At 37.8% G+C, this 19,852-nt stretch overlaps 1 protein-coding gene across 2 annotated transcripts in view; it reads right to left on the reverse strand.

Moving 5' to 3' along the window:
* Positions 1 to 19,852, reverse strand: part of CDH2 (cadherin 2) — a 114,292-nt gene that overhangs the window by 36,305 nt on the left and 58,135 nt on the right. For both annotated transcript variants that reach the window (XM_054643476.2, XM_077185108.1), the window contains exon 3: positions 1,708 to 1,934. In XM_054643476.2, the coding sequence (XP_054499451.1) occupies positions 1,708 to 1,934 (227 nt within the window). The remainder of the gene's footprint in view (positions 1 to 1,707; positions 1,935 to 19,852) is intronic.

Consider the following 19,852-nt stretch of genomic DNA (forward strand, 5'->3'; position numbering starts at 1 on the left):
TCTCTGTGTTCATCGAACTGTTTTATTTGCATTCACAGTGCAGTTTGAAAATAACCAATATCATTTACAATTTCACTGCCAAAGTTTAAGAAACCTTTTTTTTCCCCTTATTTAACTAGGAAGAGAAAGGGAATTATAAACCATTTATAACATGGCACTAACTGTGTAAACTATCTGGCACTTTCTGAGAAGTAGTTAATATTTTGCAGAATTTAATAGTATGCCTTTATGTATTTCTCATTAGCTAGAGCTTCAGTTCAGGTAATGTGCTACTGTACTCTAAATTTAGATCTGGGTGTGCTATAATGTAATTTGAGTTCCAAGAGAAGTTTAATACATACTGGTAAGGAATGTCTCAAATATTTATGACCCTATTAGATCCCATAGAATTAATGCTGTAATTATTTTAAACCTATGTCAGCCATGATGGATGCAGTAGATGACCCACTTTACACACTGGGCATTAATCTCTGCTGGGTGTCAACATTCCCTTCTATATCTGCAGTTATTTCATCCTTTGGATGACAGCACACACAGCTAGCTAGCTTGCTTAAGGTTGGAAACAGGGTGACAAAAACATCCTCCAAATCTTTCAAAAGAACTTTTTTTTAATCTAGGCAACTACATTGCAGAGTACGAACAGACACCCAAATGAAGGCCAGATTCTACTCCTCTACATTCTGTTAATGGTAAGGACACCTGAATAGTGGCTTTGGAATAAACAGGGCATGCACTGCCACATCTAAGCATCTGCTCTTTTACAGTGCTTCTACAAACAAAATGACAGTATTTCCACTGTTAAAATCATGCCTTAGCAAATTTAACACAATCACCAAGTAAGCAAACAAATGAGGATTACACACAGTGGTTTCCAGCGTGTTCTCAGGAAAAATGTATTACATAACCACATTACCTACTTTTAACATGATGCTTAAATCTTAAATGTCTACCTATTATAGGTATGTTAATCTATGAATAAATTTTGTTCTTTATCTGTAAACTGAACACTTCTTCACTAAGGAGAAGGCAAGAAACAGTAGGCAACAGGTAATATGACAGAAAAAGGTAAACAAACTAATATGCTTTTCTAAAGTAAACACATTGCTAATTGCACATTGCTAGGTCTGATTTTTGTTACAGTACATGGTTTATCCTATGGCAGCTTCCAGCAGAGGGAGACTATCTTCCTTACCAAGTAGTGCTGGAATCATGAATAATTTACAATCTCCAATTTGATTATGACGGGACACGACAAAGCCAATATTCCCTGCCAGAAGTGCTTTCCTACTTACTGCTGTAAATCTACAGTTCCCATCTAATAAATGTGACTGATGCATTCTATCACAGATTTGTTTATTTTGCGGTTATATTTAACCACTTGAATAAATACTATAATACTTTCAAGCAATTTAAAATAAAGAAATGGCTGGGAGACTTAAATTCAGGTATAAATCTCAAGCTATACAAACAAAAAGCTCAAACACAAAGAATCCTATATAGTTAAATAGGCATGTCTTTTCATGCCTTAGCAAAACTACAGAATAAAAGATGATCAAAGTTCCTTCTAAAGCTCCAGCTTTGCATGCACTAGGTGTCCATTAATAAGCTGGTTCATGGAGAGGTGCATGACAGGCAAAATTAAACCTCTATTTTTATGCCTCTTTGTGGAGATACATTTATACAGGCTGCATTAAGCTCTTGTTTTACCTTTTCTGAAGCCCCTGTGAAGGCTGGTTCAGGGGTTAGCTTCACCCTCATTTGCCATTCTTGCTGGGTTTCCTTGTCTTGAGCAGACACGACAAACTCTGTGGGCTCCGCTGAAAGCTGAAAGCTTCGCTCTGCATAGACCACACCATCCTCACCTACTCTGAAATCTTCTGGCTCACTGCTACCAAAGTGTATTTTTTTGTTTCCATCACAGCTTCGAAACCTCACTGTAAAACAGACATAAAATGGCAAACAAAACAAAATTGAAAAAGCAGCCCACTTGAATTTACTGTGACATCAATGCACTAAGAACAATATCAAAAGCAGAGATGCTTAGCTGCTACTATCACATGCAGTTACAAGTTAGGACTTGTACTTTACCAGTCAGTCCCTGCCACATAACAATGATATTCTTCTGTGGACTGCTAGGGTGAGATTTTAACCCTAGACAGGAACAGTCTCCTGCCCACAAACCAGCAAGAAAACCAACTCCTTCCATGTCCTAAGGTACACTTCAGTTGGTTGCTAGTTGGGTTTGCATCTCAAGCTTCGCAAAGATCCAGTCAAGCTGAGTCATTAAAAATGCTCAAAAAATTTTATTACACTGCAATCATAACTGCAAACACAACTGTGTTTCCAGCACGTTCTCGCTGCTAGTGGGGGTAAGGCAGAAACCCTGAGGTATGTTAAGAATATTAAATTCTGTGCCCACATCAGCCTGTGATTCAGCTGTGCCATCTCAGGAAGATTTCTTATGAGCTCTGGGACTGAGTTTCCTTGTCCCTCATTGACAAGATGGTGGAGGCAGTAAATGCCTCACAAAGAAAACCTAAGTTAACGACCTTGAGTTTTTCTTTTGGTTTGGGTTTTTGTGTTTGTTTGTTTGGGGTTTTGGGTTGTTTTTGGTTTTTTTTTAAGCTATGTTCTGTACCACACATGTCCCTTTATCTACTTAGGAATTACCTATTCTTTAATTCCCTCCTCCCTCCTTCCTTTTGTTGTGTCTGAAAGACACACACTGGAACAAGAAGTCAGGAAAACTGAATGTAGAGATAATGATGTGCTGTCCACAAAACAGAACTGGTAACAGGTTACTGCCATATCTACCCAATTCTTTTCACCATCAGTTATCTTCTGGGTTACTGCAAATAATAGTAAGTAAAAAAATGAAAGTGTGCTTTTATAACCAATGATCACTCTTTAATGTTTCCAAAGCATTATGAAATATTTTGATTGTATGGGCAATAGAAGTGCAAAATACCATTATGAAGGTTGTGCTGAAATCCACATAGTGAAGATGAAGATGAAATGAGGCTTTATGCCTCATTTCAGTTATTGCACTTTTTATATTGTGCTAAACCATGCAAAAACTATTTAGCTTCAAAACCTAAAGGTCCCTCTCAAGAAAAATCACTACTAAATGTCATGCATCATGTGCTTTCTTCTGTAATGCACTGTTTTCAGGAAGGTACTAAGAAGAATCATACTTTTTTGTATTTGAACTTTAAGGACCAGGCTGATGTTCACATGAGAGATTAAATTTCTTTCCTTATTGCACCCTTCCAGTTATCCAGAATCCCCCATTTTCCCTCTCCTGACAGAAAATACGGTATTTTTAAAGAGTGCATCAGATAAAAAAAGGAGACAAAGCACAGCACCACTCTAAATAAATGATACAGCATCAACCTTCTTAATCGTGATCTTGCTGAACTGGGCAGGGATAGTGCTCTTTCCAGACAGATCACAGAGTTTGAAGATGTTTGGAGATGTCAGATCCTCTGTTTTGCAGGTAACATGGGAGGAGAAAATTGGCAGGCAGAAGTTCCAGTTCCCAGATGTTAACCATCCCATTGACCCCCTGCTTTTTTCAACATGGGCCTTGCAGCTTGAGTCAGCTCACTGCAACACTTGGTTGAAATGCTACAGCCAAATGAGAACATGCATGACTCTAAGCCAAGAATACAAAGCTACTACTTAAAGCAACTACTCCAGTATGTAGAAATTATCACAGTCCTAATTCTGTAATTCTTGCCCAGCGCAGAAATAAAAAGATGTCCAAGAACAGCTTACTCCAAAGTCACTATGTTTAACAATAAAAGAATTTAATGACTAATTAATGGACTATTAAACAGTGCTATTTGTACTTGGTTACAGAGGCACAGACAACTCAGACCTCAAGCATGGAGGAAGCTGGGCATCCTTAAAATGCCACCACTGTTCCCAACAAACCTCTCAGAAACAGTTCACATAAGAAAAAAAACCAACCAAAAAAACCAGCAGCCAGCAACATAACCCATAGCTCTGTGCCTCTGCTAACCTCTCATCTCATCTCAGCTACAACTGCTCTCAAAATCTGCTTTTCAAAAATGTGTCTTGACCAAAAGGACAAACAGTTCTAGAGCCAGCTCTATCTCTGGTTCTTCTCAGATTTACTTCTGAAAAGTACAAGAGTGGGAAAGAGAATGAAGATTAATCTAAACTTTTACTGTTTCCCAAAAAGGTGAAAGCTAAAATGAGTATTTGTCATTATGGTCTGAAAGAGCAAGATATCACAACAATATTTTATAAAAATATTTCCTAACTATTGCACAGTAACAGAATATGTTCCTATTTTAGATATTCAAATTCATAAAGAAGAAGATTTCTTTTCCCCTATCTCCTTACATACAGACACCAGCAGCACAAAAATAAAACAGAAAAACCACCCTGCTAGCCACTTCATTGATATTCTTCCCCAAGGCAACTGTATTATGAAATTCAATGAAAATCCCTTCCTCTGACAGTATCCTGGTAAAAACATATAAAATTGTCAATGTGAGAATTATTCTCCCTTTGCAAGGAGCACACATTAACGAATTATAGTCAAGTATAACCATCTATAATTAAATTCCCTTGACAGAGTACAGGTTGTGCAGTAGCTACTCTCCCCCCAAACACATGGCTATCAGTCTTGTAAATTCGATTTAGATCACTTTGCTTCATTTTTCAGCGTTCAACTAGTATGAACAAAGAGTGATTTCTGACAGTAGGTTTTCAGGCAAAGACTTTTTTTTTTTGCAAAAATGCTACAGGAAATATTTTTTTTGTTTTACTGTGAATAATGACTGCTTATGCAACCCTGTTCTTTTCTAAAAACCACAGGAAAGGGAGGCATACTTTCCACAAGTCACTTTATGTTGACAGATCAATCACAGATTTTTTTTTTCCACTTAAAAAAAAGATTAACTAGATATCATCTGCAGAATCTTAGTAACTTAATATGAAAGAGACAGAGTAATCAAGTATCTGATTTTACTGCTTTTTCATAACACTCTGCATAAATGATCAGGTAAGAGTAACATAATCTGTAAAAATAACTCATGGATTTTTGAGTATCCTGTGCATCTTCTGAAAGTATTTGCTTTTTAGAAGTATATGATTTGAAAGCCCTGGGAAGTATTCAATCAAAGATAACTGTTTCAATTTTAGAGAATACTTTTGGTCATATAAAAGCAGTAATATGCAACATGGGAGTAAATGCACTCAGTTCACAGGCTCGAAATAGGGTTGTGCACAAGGGTTTATAAATGTAGGGTCTTTAAACAGAAGAAAAATTGTATTTAGTATTAGCTTATGACTATCATTAAATATTATACCCTAAGACAAAAGACCATTAATTTCCTAATTTGAGTCTTTTCTTGTCTTAAAAACAAGGCAAGTATATTCTATTAAGTAAAGAATAGAAGAGGACCTCTGAGACTACAACATTGTAAAATGGAAGTCTACAGCTCCATGATATTAAAGGAAGCTTTCAGTTTAACACTCTTGCATGGAAGTAATTACAACGTGTGCATACATGTGTAGTGTACAAAACGTTAAGAACTAGACATGCGAATTCATTTAAAGTGCACTAGAGATCACCACCACTCCTGCTCAGGTCTAATGAGATGAATGATTCATAGTATCTGTAAAATACAGCTACTCATGTTGGTTTGCACTCTTTGCCAACGTGCTTCTGCTCTTTTTGTCCTAGGAAAATAATATCAGAATTACTTGATCCAAACAAGGACTGAGCAAAAAAATTGCTGTTAAAAATATAGCCCACTGTAAAATATTTCATGAACATATATATTCATGTGCAACATAGAATATTAATACATAACTTTCATTACCCGTTTTGATCGTGAGACTGAGTTTGCCATCTGGATTTTCTGCACTTAGAAAAGAATTCAATTCACATCCAGATAACATCCACATGCATATAAGCACACTAGAGTGTGTTTCCTTCTGTAAATTTGTTGGAATGCTCTTCTCAATGCCTAAGCAGCAACCTCAAGGCAAAGGCTCACTTAGTAGAAATAATGGAAAACTGAAACAAATGCCAAGTGCTCACAATGCATACTTCAGCAATACAGTTAAGAGCATGCATCATAAAACAGAAAACCTACAGCTATTTCATCCACTTGGGATTCTTTTTGCAACAGACAAACAGAATAAGAAAGTATCTTAGGTACAACTACCTACTAGATACCACTTTTACCTTTGACAGATGGAGAAACTATATGGAAACATTCTGCTTGAACTGTCTAGCCATCTGCATATTTAATATCTGAACACTCTCCAAGAACACTCAGTATTAAACAAGTCTTTACTTCTCAGAGAGAGAAGCAGGAGAAAACTACACGAGAAACCCCATATAATGCCCCCCTCCCCGCTCTTACTTTATAAATTAGTAATTTATTCATACTGGTTACTTCTGTATCTGTAAGATGATCTGTTAGTCCTACTGGCATAGTGCACATGCTCATATTTCAGTTCATGGCTTGTTGGAGTGGCATGTGTAATGCCCATGAGACATCCTTTACTATAATTATAGATGACCTTCAAAAGAACTGGGTTTTTGACATCCTGGCAAACTGTTATAATCACAAAGAACTAAAATACATTCTAACTTGCCTTTTCCATCACCACCCTTAAATTTAGTCTGATTTTAGAACTTTCTGAAACCATCTTGAAATCTTACTAAGTATTATTTAATATCTGATTTTCTGATCAGTTGTCTGATGGGTTGTCTTCATCAGCCAGAAAAATGTTGTTTGCATCTGCAAACTGAGAATATTAGCTACAGAAATTACTGAGTCAAAATAAATATGAAATATAATCAGGTTATTTTAGGCAATGGCATTTCCCTACCTGTACTGTAATTCCATTTGACATTATATCCTTTAGAGATATTTCCATACACCAGCATTGTTTCTAAAAGTTTCTTCTAGTCTTTTTTCCTAATCCCTTTTTCTTCTCTGCTTTTATATTTATGACCTGTAGTTTATCCCATACTCCAGACCATCCAACAATCTCAAAGCGCTACTCATTTTGAGCCTTGCTGGACTAACCAAGCTGTGACACTTGAAAAGAAAGCTGGCTGTCAAAAGACAGCTACTTACCAAAGCCTGCTAATTCAATAATTGCTTTTGAAAACCTGTGCCTTGTGCTGAGCCCTGTGTTCTGCCACCCCAGCCCACTTCGAGTAGAGGGCTGCTTCAGCAGGTCACGCAAGCCCAACTGGAGTTTTGCCACTTACTGAGGGCCAAATACGGCCCATTTGCTTCTAAATCCTATTTACACTTGTCTTCAACATCTTTACAGCCTGGTTCCATGGGCAAGCCTGGTTATGAGGCTCTCAAGTGGTGAAGAGGTGTCAAATCAGAAGGTTTCAACTGAGGTGAAACTGAGGATGTATTCAAGCTATTTACCAACCTTAGGTGTTTCATGATCTGACTAATAGCAGCTCAACTTCCCACTTTTCCACGCTGAACTGTCTGCTTATTGTCTATTCAGTTAGGAAAGCAATAATTAAAAGGAAAGGTGATTTGCAAGAATTAGGTTTAATTCATACTGTACACTTTTTTCATTAATTGAAAGCAGTTCGAGTGATCTGCAGCAGGCATTAGGTAAAACCTAGTACTGATGTATGACTTTACTCTGGGGAAACAGGATGTTAAGTAGTCTACTGTACAAAAACCCTAAGTTTTTATAAAAGTTGCATGTTATGCTGGTAAAAGTAATTTGTACTGGTTACCACAACTATGACTCAGTGCAATTCTCTCTTCTCCTGCCCTACTCCTGAGACTTCTAGTTCTAAATGGATAAATATGTACATTTCCCAAAATAACATACTTCCAAAGCAATCTGGCAGTCTACATGACAGAAGAACACTGGACATAAATCTCCCTCTCCCTATTTCTGCAACATATTCTTTTTCATTCCTAATTTGTACAATTACTGTGAAAGTTTTTCTTTTAAAGTATTTTGTTGCAAGGTACAACTGGGAAATACTAAAGCTCCTTCCTACATTTATGAGGCCTTATGAACCCTAATGCCTCTTTACGAGCCCTAATAATTCAAACATTAAGGTCTATTTTTTAAAGTATTTTCTTTCACAGGTAGCTACCACCAGTCTGCCTAATTCTTGCATTCACAGGGAAAGACTTACACAGTTCTTTAATAAAATGCCATCTAGTTTCCAGTTCCCATAATCCTCTTTGTTTACAGAACAAAGTCGTAACAGGCATGCCAGAATGAAAATGGGGATAATGTTCTTTCTATTCGATAGAAATCCTCTGCAGCTTTTCAGTACAGGAATACCAGCCATCAGCAAAACACAGGACTGGTATCTCAAACAGAGTCCAAATTATATCTGATTCACTGACCCTTTTCAGTCTTTGCCTCTACCACTCACTGGCACAAAGATCTGTGCTTTTCACATCCCTTTTGTCTTTATTTTAGAAAAAGTAAAATGTAGAAAAAGAGAATAATCATCTTCAAGAGGGAAAGTTCTTGTATTTCGACAACTGCTTTTGTTTTAAAACACAAAGAGGTTTCTTTCCATTTTCCTCCACTCTGTATTAAGGCAGTTTCACTATAGATGAGCCTATAGGCCCCTGCAGAGTTCTGCACCAGCTTTTTTCTAAATGATGCTAGCTGAAAGAAAACTCAGTAATAAATGTCATTTCTGTACTCTGGAGTATGCAATGCACCTTTAATACTTTCCCAAGCACACCATTCTACACAGTAATAAAAAGAAGGATTAAACACTAATCTCTTATACCCATAATGCATCAACTGACTACACCTGCTAAAATCCAATTTGGTAATTAAAAAAATGTATCTACTGAACAGTCAAACCAGGAGACTAAAGGGAAAGTACTGTCTCTGCAGATAGCTAGCAGAAAATGCTTTCAAAATTGAGGCACTTAACACAAACCTATTTTTACCTCTATTCGTTTTTATGTGACCTTAAGCAGCGTAAGAAACAAATACCTACAATTACAGTGCAGCAATTAAAGGGCAGTTTTTGTGCTACAGTAATGACTTAAATATCTAGTAAAAAACTGGATAAGCTGCTTTTCCTTTTATTCTATCTTTAGAAAATGCCAAAAAAGTTAGCTCTTTTATTTTTTTTCCTTTTCCCTCACTAGCAATAAGGAAAGTGAGAATAGAGAATAGATGCTTTTATATGTTCTCTATGCTAACTGTTCTTGGCCTGAAGTCCTTTTAGGCTTCAGGTTTCAAGGTTTTTTTTTCCTAGCTGTCTTCTCTTTCTTCTTTATTGTTCCTTCTCCCTGCCTTTACAGGTGTTCTGTTTTCTGGTTTAAAGAACCTTACTTTATTCCCTGATGCTCCCATTTTTCCTGTCCCCTCTTTCACCTGTGCTCCTGACAGAGCTGCTGAGGTGTCAAAGCATTGCTAATTTCAGGCTGCAGTTTAGGCTTGGAGCACACCTAGGCAGAAAGATCATGGGAGGCTGTCTTTACAAAAATAAACAAATTAACTAACAAACTGAATATCCAGGCACCTATAGTTTCTGTAAAAAGCCAGAACTTGCTGAAATATCAAATGGGTGCATACTTACAAATGAGCTGATGATCTATTTTATAAATTCAACCAGTCAGCAGCTTTAAACAGCAGCTTAAGCCCCAGCACTAAAAGGGGTTTAGGAACAACAACAGAACATAGGAGAGAAGCATATATCACTTTTAGGCAATGTGTCACTTTGTACCGTGAAAAGAAATACAACAAAATAAAATTAGGGATTTTTCTCATTAAATTACAGGACTGCTCAGGCAGAAGCGAGTGTTGTATTTGAATTGCGTTGCATCAAACAAAAATTCCCAGCACTGACAAAATGGCAGCACTCCTTTCAACAATCCATTAAAAAAAAAAAGTCTTGAAGCAGATGTGGAAACGCTTAATATTTTGTATTCTGCTGCATACTCCAGGATACCACCTGTTTCTAGAGATCATATTTAGCAGTCCCTCCCATGTGGCTATGGATGCTTCAAGGGGAAAGGGGACAACCCTTCCTAAACCCTCCTTGCAGCTTCACAAACCAGCACACATTTGAATGCAACGACCCTCCACAAACACCAATACAGATCTTCCTCTCCTTCCTCTCCTTCCTTCCTTCCCTTCCCCTCCCCTCCTTCCTTCCTCTGTCTGGTCTGCCCAACACTGGTGGCTTTTGTCACTCTCCCACATGTCACTCCTCTGGGCATACTACAGTCTAATTTTCCAAACCTGCAATTATTCTTTATGACTTTTAAAAGGTCCTTAGTCATACTCTAGTTGCTGTGACAGCTCTGGGCACTGCTTCTTTGCTAAAAGATGAAAGCTGTTATCCTCTGGGGGGAACCTGGAGAACCTTCCAGCCAACGGACATGGACACAACTGCAGTAGCATCCCCACAGCAAAGAGCTTGTCTGCATTTTGCTGTGCATGCCTGATCTCAAAGCAGAGCCTCCCTGTAACCCAGGGATGCTCATTTCCTTAGCAAATGGATAATGGTGAAAAACTACCCTGCTTGAACACTGTGCTTTTGTATTAAACAAGGGGAAGAAACCTGCCAGTTGCCAAAGGGGGTGGAAGAAACAGCAGAGACAGCCCAGCAGTATTTACACTGATGTGGTTAGATAACAATAAAAACCATAAATCCCAAGGATTATAGTATCACTGGATAATGTCCAGTAGGCCTCAGGCAGAAAACTAGTTGGCTTAATAGTATCTAGTCAGACCTCAGGCTTTCATCATTATTATTCTTAAACAGAGATATCTGACCTTAAAATTCAGAAAAAGCTCTTGGTGACTGGTGCAGGCTAGTACAGAGTATTTCACAGCCAGGCCAAAGTAGTGCTACCCATAACAAAGCAGAGAACTCAAAAAGTTGCACGTCCATCTGTGGAGGGATAGAATGTAAGAAAATAAAGATAGTGCAGAAGGTAATCCCATACCTGAGGAGTTGCAGCTGTACTAATTACCAAAGATTAGGCTGCCCTTGACAGGCCACAGCTGTGTCCAATGAGGATGAGTGCTATAAAAGAGTGGGTTAGCTGGGTGAGGAGAGGGTTGGAGTTTTTTTTGGCTGTGCTGTGAAGAAGAAGGAGTCAGTGCTGTAAGGAGCTGCCTATGAGACATCACCAAGAAGGTATGGAACTTGTGCAGTAAGATGACAACATCTATCATGTTATGAGGGAGTACCTGTGGGTGAAAGTAACCCCTAAATGGGTATTCACTCCCTCTGTGTGCTGCTTTCAACATTTAAAATAGCTAAGGTGACATGCTAATTAACTGATTACCATTAAAGAGGGGGAAATATGAAGGGAACTATCAGGCAGATGCCTGATTTCATGTATTTTAAGATTATTATTTAGGTTGTTCATAGAATCTTGTTAGAGCATCTCTCTGAATATGCTTCACGTTCCCCCTCAATCCAATAATGTGTGCAGATGCCTTAAAAATAAATTAAGAACCACTAGCATTAGAATTAGATCTAAATAGAAATATGCAGGAAATTACTTGACACTGCTGACTATGGAAGCTCACCTAAAACACTGCAACATCATAGGGGTATCTTAATGTTGTCATCAGTCCATGGAAAAAAAAAATGTACATACATTATGAATTTTTTCCTCAAGAGCTAAAGTGAGTCCAATGATCAGAAAAAAAGTCCAGTGCTGGAATACCTTCTAGCAACTGGCACTTGGTGAATGCTCTCAAACAATTAATTATTTTTATCTTCTTGGTTGACCACCTAAACACTATTCTCAATGAGATGAAAACCACCCATCCTTGCAAGGTTGCCAAGTATCAAAAGGAAAAACAAAAGAGGAGGAGCAACTTGGACTTTTTGTGTCTATGCTGCAGAGTGAGGACCTCAGACTTGAGTCTTTTCAAATGATTTTTCTACTTCATGTAAGGCCCACCTGACTGTAGGTAAATTAGACAAACACTGGCTGCAAGCAGAAGTAACACTGTTGCTTCATGTTTGACTGCACCATACAGTGCAAACTCATTAGAATGACCAACATGAGGTTACTTGTGTACATGTGACAGAGTGTAAGTCAAAATTTATGTGATGCTACTTTCCTTCAAGATCTTTTACTGTTTTTTGAATATCTTGTCTAGTGATTACAAAATTACGAGGCTCAGATAATCCCCTCAAATTCAGACTGACAGTAATAGAATTGACAGAAATAAAAGAGGCATCACACCAGGAGAGGAAAAAAAAAGATTAAAAAAACCCCATTTTCTTAGCAAAATGCAGACAAGCATGACAGCAGCACAACATGGTACCAGGATTAATATAGGAAGGGGAAAAAGAAAATAAATCCTTGGATACAATTTGCAGACAAATGAAAGAAATACAGACAGACTTCATTAAAGAGGGAACTTTCAGTACTGCAAAATTAAGACATACTTCAGGATTCTATGCCAAAGCAATGCTGTGCAAATTTATGCAATTTATTCCAGGTGGAAAGAGAAGAGACAGACCTGGCTGAACAGACTCTTGTTTTACAATCATGATTCAGTCTAGTCACAGAAGAGCAGAGAAGAAAAAGAACGGATCTTCTGATATATTTGAAGATCCTCTTCCTATGATAAATGCAGCTTTTTTCTTTTTTTTTTTTTTTTTTTGCGTGTCTAGACTTTCCTGTGGGCCTTGTGAGCACAAAACACAAGACACTTGACATTCAAATTGTGTTAGATTGGAATAATGCCTGAAAATAGCAGGGGCTTGACTGATTGAACTAGAACTAAAAATTCTACTTTTAGCAAAGCCTAAGGATGAGAGCAGGGTATTACCTTTCTGAACCCCTTTGCTGGATTGAACAGTTACATGAGCTTTGAGACCAAAAGATTACAGTTATAAATATCTCAATGAAAACCCCACGTGTGATAATGGCTCCTAGAGGGAATCATTAGGATTCATTTCTGGATGTGGCAATTAACCTATTACTGTCTGAGTCAAGACTATTTTGCTGAGAAGCACTGAGCTGTTGCACTCTATGCAGTCTTAATTTTTCAATTATTAGTCACAACATTCTAAGTTTCTTAGCAAAGATTACACAGCAACACCCTCCAAATGCCCAGACTGCATCCCTTGTGTCTGGGGATTATTTCTACAGCAACTGGTATAACAGGGCTGCTCCCTGTCTGGGAGTCCTAGGTACAAGGTGAAAATTGGATAACGTCTAACATTTACATGAATCAAATGTAATACAAATACCTGAACAATGGAAACACTCAGCAACTTGCAGACTCAATCCATCACAAAAATAGAACTAAATCTTCCTTTAGAAACCCAAGTACTGTGTTATTCCAATAGAAGGCACTTCTTGCTTTGCTTACCAGAATACTAAATATTCATTTCCGAAAGGAATCTGAATGGAAAAGCCCCATTGTAATAAACATTTTAACATTTCAATGGCTATTTCAACTGCCATCTGTATTCTTCTCAATTTTCCTCAAATGTTTGAATTCCTCAAAAAGACACCTGTGGCATTCACTCATGAGAACAAGCATCTCTTTTCACTTCCTCTTCCCAAAAAACAATGCCAATTTGCAAAGGGAATAAAGAAAGCCATGCTATGCTTGCTGTATACTTCAGAAAATACTATCCAGTGTGTTCTACAGTAATGACTGCTGATCCAGAGATATTTGTCCTTAGGATAAGCATTACCATGAACATCTTGTGCAAAAATCACTGAAATGCTGTGCTTTGATGGCTAATATAAGCAGATTCATGATCTATCTGAAAGACTGTTAAAGTTACTCATGGCAAAATTCTTTCCTTCCTTGGTGCATGATGCACAGTTCCTCTCTAATGCGATCCTCCAGATGTGTCTTTGTGTGCATGTGAATATACTTTTGGTCCATAAATGCAATAGTGTCACCAACAGGGAGAACACAAAGTCATTCAGTGGAACAGCATACTGAGTTTCTGTTGAAACAAAACTGCAGAGCATGAAATAGCAACCTGTCATCGGATGTTGGGAGTCTGAAGTTCATGAGTAGCAGATAAAAAACTGTTCTCTCCTCTCACCTCTGTCTGAGGGAACTGACAGATAGCTGCATGCAGTTGGGGCCAGTCTGCATCCATGGGCAAGGACTGGAGTCTCTGCAGTGATATTTAGGATCTATTTCACTAAGATTTGGGGCTGTGCTCTAGGAAGTTAAAAAAAAAAAAAAAAAAAAAACAAAAAAAGAAAAAAAAAATCCACTAAAACAAAAACCCACCCTGAAAACCACAAACTAATCAATCACAAAAAGCTACAAATCAAACTGTTCCCTTGCACATGCCCACCCTGAAAATAAAAAAAAATAGCCCCTAAAGCTAAATGTATTCTATTCATTGCAAGTAATTTTAGTGCAGGTATTCTCCACTACTTTGTATTTTCTATTAAAAGGTGCACATTTTAACTGGAACATAGATCCATATTCACATCATCCTACCCCATTTTATAGTAAAGGTCAGGAATTCAGTTACCCTCAGGAGGAGGCTCCCAAGGAACACAGCCTGAGAGCCTGCAAACACAGGCTCAGTAGTTGTCCAAAAGGCACTATCCAGAACACACGGAATCACATTTTCAGCTTTGTTTGGACAGGCTGCTCACAGTCTTTGCACTGAAGACCTTCCTGCCAGTGGAGAGACTCTACATGGCTGGTGCAACACTCTGATGAGGTAATCAGACAGGTTAGCAAGCAATATAATCAATTTGATCTGCCCATCTCAGCTGAGCACTCGGCGTCCAGAACAACTCTTATTAAGTTAGGCAATGCCTGCAGTAAATGAGTGATGTGTTATTTTGATTTGCCTCTCAGAGCTCAAGATCATGGTATCTAAAGCTCACCTTCCCATGAGAAATGGATTTCTGCAAACTAAAAGCAGCCTCTCCCACAGCAGGAGGAAGCAGCAAGTGAAACGGAACAGATCTGACCTTACAATAAACATCTGAGCTACATTTTAAAATACTGGCACTGAAATGTTATTACTTTGCTTTGATACGCTGCCAAGGGAAAGCAAAGAGCCACTGAAAATTGATCTTCATTTTGAGGTCCAGTCCATTTTTCAATAATCCTTGTGGTACTGTGTACATAACTTAAGGATGTTACAAAAAGCAACATACTATGATGTCATAAAGTAATAACATTCATGTGAAGTTCTTAACAGATTCATGCTTAGTAGTGTCATAAATAAAAAAAAAAAATCAAGGAACATACACATGATGCCACAAATGAAATACATACGGTACCCTGGGTATGGAGAAAGGCATTTGGGGAAAATTAATCAGATTTTTGGCTCACAAGCACACAACATGGCTGCTGTTCCTTATTACAAGTCAAAAATTTATAAAGTTCCTTACAGTGTGGATTTTTTTTGTTTTATAAATGCAGAGATGTCATTTTTAATGTACATCTGTTGGCATTTTGTACATTATAGCCATAACTTACAGATTTTAAAAACAAATGGTATAACCAATCTACATGTTTTTCCCTTAACTCTTTTATTGCTGGATGTCTCCAATACACAATTCAAATTTTTCTTTGAGGGCCAAGGTAACAGAACCTGAGACGTGAAATTTTAGTTGTTGAGCTGTGATTTATCTGTGCTACTCTCAACAAGCCCCTGTGATAAAAATCAGTAATTTTATTCAGTTCTGTCTTCAAATCACATTCAAGTGACTCATGTCTCTCTACGCTACACAACTCTGGTTTTCCAGTAGTTTACCTCCAGATCCAGCAGATTTCTGCACTTTCGCCAAGTACTGCAATGTCAACTTGTTCTGGTATTAATTAATATCCTTAATACAGCTTGACTCCACCATTCTTTTCTCAGCCTACCTTCTTACACATGACACAACCCTATTCTCTGCCTTCACATTTTTCAACTACATGTCTTTTAAAGGTGTTTGCCATAAAATGTGTCCATGTTTTTCGGGGCAGTACTATTGCCAAGTAGGTGCTTGTTCTATCGTTCTCCCAAATGGGGAAGATGGAAACTGAGAATAGGAAAAGTCTCTAAAGGTAGAAGACACAATGGTCTTCCCAAAATCTTGATGCAGGGTGGCAGAGCCAAGACAAACAGCAATGTCTTAAACAAAAACATCTTCCTTACCTGAAAAAGCTTAACTCAAAGTATTTTAGGGGACGACATCATTGGACACATCACTTCTTTCCACTATTCTATTAAATGCATTCTCTCCTTTACAACTAGAGATGATGTTATCTAATGATGGATGAAGAGCAAACACAATTCATGCTGTGTTTACAATGAAGTCAGAAACTATTCTTAAATTAATTCTAAAAAGCAGGCAAGACCTAAGTTCAGAAGCCTTCCACAAAAGAATCAGAAATCAGCAACAAAGTCTGTAAAGAAAAATTTGAAAGTCATACTGAAGTAATTAAGAAATGCATGAGGGAACACAACATTACTCTCAAAATACTGTCCTGAAAATCTGTCACCACCTGAACTATGTACTGAAATCTTTGTTGTTTTATTTAGAAAAAAATAAATTAATATGATCTGTGTCAATGTGTGTTAATGGTTCTCTCGTCAAAGAGAACCATTCTTTCTTTGTAGTCTCATCAGGTCAAAAGCACAGGTGAGCTTGTGATTTTCATTTATCTGAAGGAAAAACTAGATGCTTAAGATCAAAAAAGAAATCTAATTTCTCTAGATAAAAATGGACAGGGTGCATCTTTTCCTAAGAATGTCTTCTCAGTCACATAGCACATTTTATGTTTGAAATATTTGCTAATATTTGATACTTTTCTTCACTATGGTCATCAGCTGCAGAAGGCTGAGATTTGAGAGTTCTCTTATTAAAGTAAAAAAAGGTGACTTTGTCCTTTCCTTTTTTCATCCGAGTCTGAGAAACATTTAGAAGGCCTGGTCAACAAACATATACATAACTTTGAATTAGAGAACTGGCTCATCAGAACTAAACACAGTTTTGATACTACTTAATGCTGTGTTTTTAATTATCACTGTTTCCCAAAATTAAATTTACCAAGTTTTTAAAAGGTGCATTTAGGTTTCCTGATATAGTACTTTACTACATTTACTGGACCACATCTGCATTTCTCATCTGCTCATAAACATCATGCACATATAGTAATGGTTTGACTATTTCCTTTTCTTACAATAGATAATTAAAAAACAAAAAAACAAAACAAAACAAAAAAAACCCAACAAAAAAAACAGCCCAAATTTTTTAAGGGCTTCAAATGCAGCTACTATGAAACACGATCTAAGGTAAATAAAACCATCAAGCAAAGGAGGCAGGGAATGAGCTTATCCCTGCCCCTATTAATGCTGCTTTGCTGGATAACCCCAAGGAACATCACTCCCTGGCCAAACAGGAGGAGTTTCCCTGCAGATGGAAGTGGAGTAAGAGGTGAGGAGGATCCCCAGCTTCTGGTGCCACAGCTGAGCTGGGCGGTTTCCCACTGCATAGGGAAAGCACCACCTGAGCCTATACACAAGCAGTTTCTGGTCCTCCTGTAATTGATACAAACCTCTGTCTTCCCAGGCAAGAGAAGGCATCTCAGTCTGCTCAGATGAGGAATTTACGCTCTGACCCACAAACATGGAGCTCAGGAAGGTGATGCCAAACGCCACCCAAACGCTGTAGCCCTGAATTCCGCAGGGACGCTGCTGCAGGCAGAGCTGTGCCATGCAGGTGGGACAAGGGGTCACGCAGGTCACCAAAATATTACGGGCAGCAAATTGTTTAGTGACTATTTCGTTTACTGTGCAAGTGGCTTTTGACTAGGAGGGGTGGCAATTCTTTGCAGCTTGCCTTGGGCAGTAAAAGCTACAAAAATGTTTGTACTTGATGGGTGTCCAGGGAAATTCGCAGTCTTAGGTCTGTTTCTTTATCAAGTCCACCAAATTCTATGCTACATGTGGCACTTTTTTTTTTCTCTCTTTCCTCCTTATTCCACATAACACTTCCAGCAAGAGTGCTAAGCAAGCCAGTTCAAAAGCAAACAGAAAGCAGGCAAACAAATTCCTCCAGAACCACTTAGCAAGCTGTTTTTGCAAAGGTTTACAAATGGAGCAAGAATCTGCCCTCACCTTCACAGCAAACCACAATGCCACAGAGATTCCTCATGAGAAAAATCTCTCTCAGGCTAAAGATTTTCATAGCAAGTTTAAGGAAGCGACATATGGCTGAAAAATAGTTTTATTTACAGCAAGGCAAAAGTTAAATGACAGAGCCCACTACAGGCATTACTGATGATAAAAATAGAAGCATGATTTGTGAAGTTTATTTGTGGGCCATTGTGTAGCTTATGCTGTACCACTAGTACATGTAAAATAAGAAATTGTAACACAGCTGGTAACAACAGGAAATAATTTCATACTAACCTGAAATAATCAGTTATCTTCCCCCCCCCCCCCCAAACTTTATCTAGGAAAAGGAGCATTTTTTGTCAAAACTCCTAAAATTGGAAGTCAATTGTAAATTTTTACATCATAGAAGAAGGTGACTTCAGCTAATACCGATCCATTTACAGAGAAACAATCCACCTTTCAAATGAAAACATTAAACATGAAACACTGAAATTATCAAAAATTTAACAGATTATGAATTGTGATTATTAAATGCAACTTAGAACAGTAACTCAGAGGAAAGTAAGTTCACTTACAGATTATTTTGATAGCACAGTAGATTAAAACTAATTATAGTTTCAAGTTCTTCATTATTACATAACTCAATGCCCACCCACATCACTCAATTTACTGAAAACATTACACACGCATGAAACAAATTATTTATGGTGCAACTGAACAACTAAAGGATGGCAGCCACATTATTAATGAATGTGAATTCAGTGTATTTAAGCAAGACCTAAAAAGCCTGAACCAACCAGCCACAGCCTGTTACTATAGTAAGACCAATCATATCAACCTTAAGTTCTTGCAAGTTTTTATAAAATTTAAGTCTCTACGAAAATATTTTAAAAGTCACATGTTCCCCCACCCTCTCCAATTTTTAGGTATTATTTACTCTACTGCTCAGTTAGAACTCTTGAATGGTGTCTACTGGAAATGCAATTTCATGCTGTTTTGAAAAAAACCTCCAAAAACAAGAAAAAACCCCACACAAACAAAAAAACCCAAAAAACAAAAAACCACCTCAAAGGTTGAAAGCATTAAGTAATCTTGGTATTATTTATTCTTGTTTTGAATGAGGCAAGAAAGGGAAAATTGAACAGACTGCTACAGAACAATGCATGAGTCTTCACTTGTGATTTCATTTGAAAGTTGAACAACAAACCTTTCTGAACATGCATCTCAAATTGATAATAATTAAATAAAATATCAACAACCAAAGGCCAGCTTTTCCAGAGTAGTCACTGTGCTTGCAAAGTGCTAAAGAGAAACAAGTAGATCCCAGAAAACTCAGTACCACATTGGTATTGATTTGGCGGGGTTTGGTCTGCAGGAGAACTGCAAGACTGCATCCTAGGGAAATGAAAAGTAGCTCCAACACATTTTATGATGTCTGGAATTTTACCACCCAATGGAGGATTTGCTCCTGTGGCTTTTCCTAAAATTTCTGATGACTAACAGAAAAAGGGGAGGAAGAGGTTTTGTGTGTGTGTGTGGGAATCAAGGCTGCAGAGCATGAAGAGCATCCCAGTCTCCTCCTCCTTTATACCATATCCTCTCGCCTCTCAATTTGACTGCTCTGCTGAGACCCGGTAAAAAACCCAGAGGAAATGCTTCTACACACAGTACTAAGGGAACACATGACTGCTCTCACCAACAGCATGCGAGCAAGGGAGAATGCTTCTGCCAAGTTAGACATGGCCCCGG

This window comes from Agelaius phoeniceus, chromosome 1, assembly GCF_051311805.1.
Source record: "Agelaius phoeniceus isolate bAgePho1 chromosome 1, bAgePho1.hap1, whole genome shotgun sequence".
Classification (NCBI taxonomy): domain Eukaryota; kingdom Metazoa; phylum Chordata; class Aves; order Passeriformes; family Icteridae; genus Agelaius; species Agelaius phoeniceus.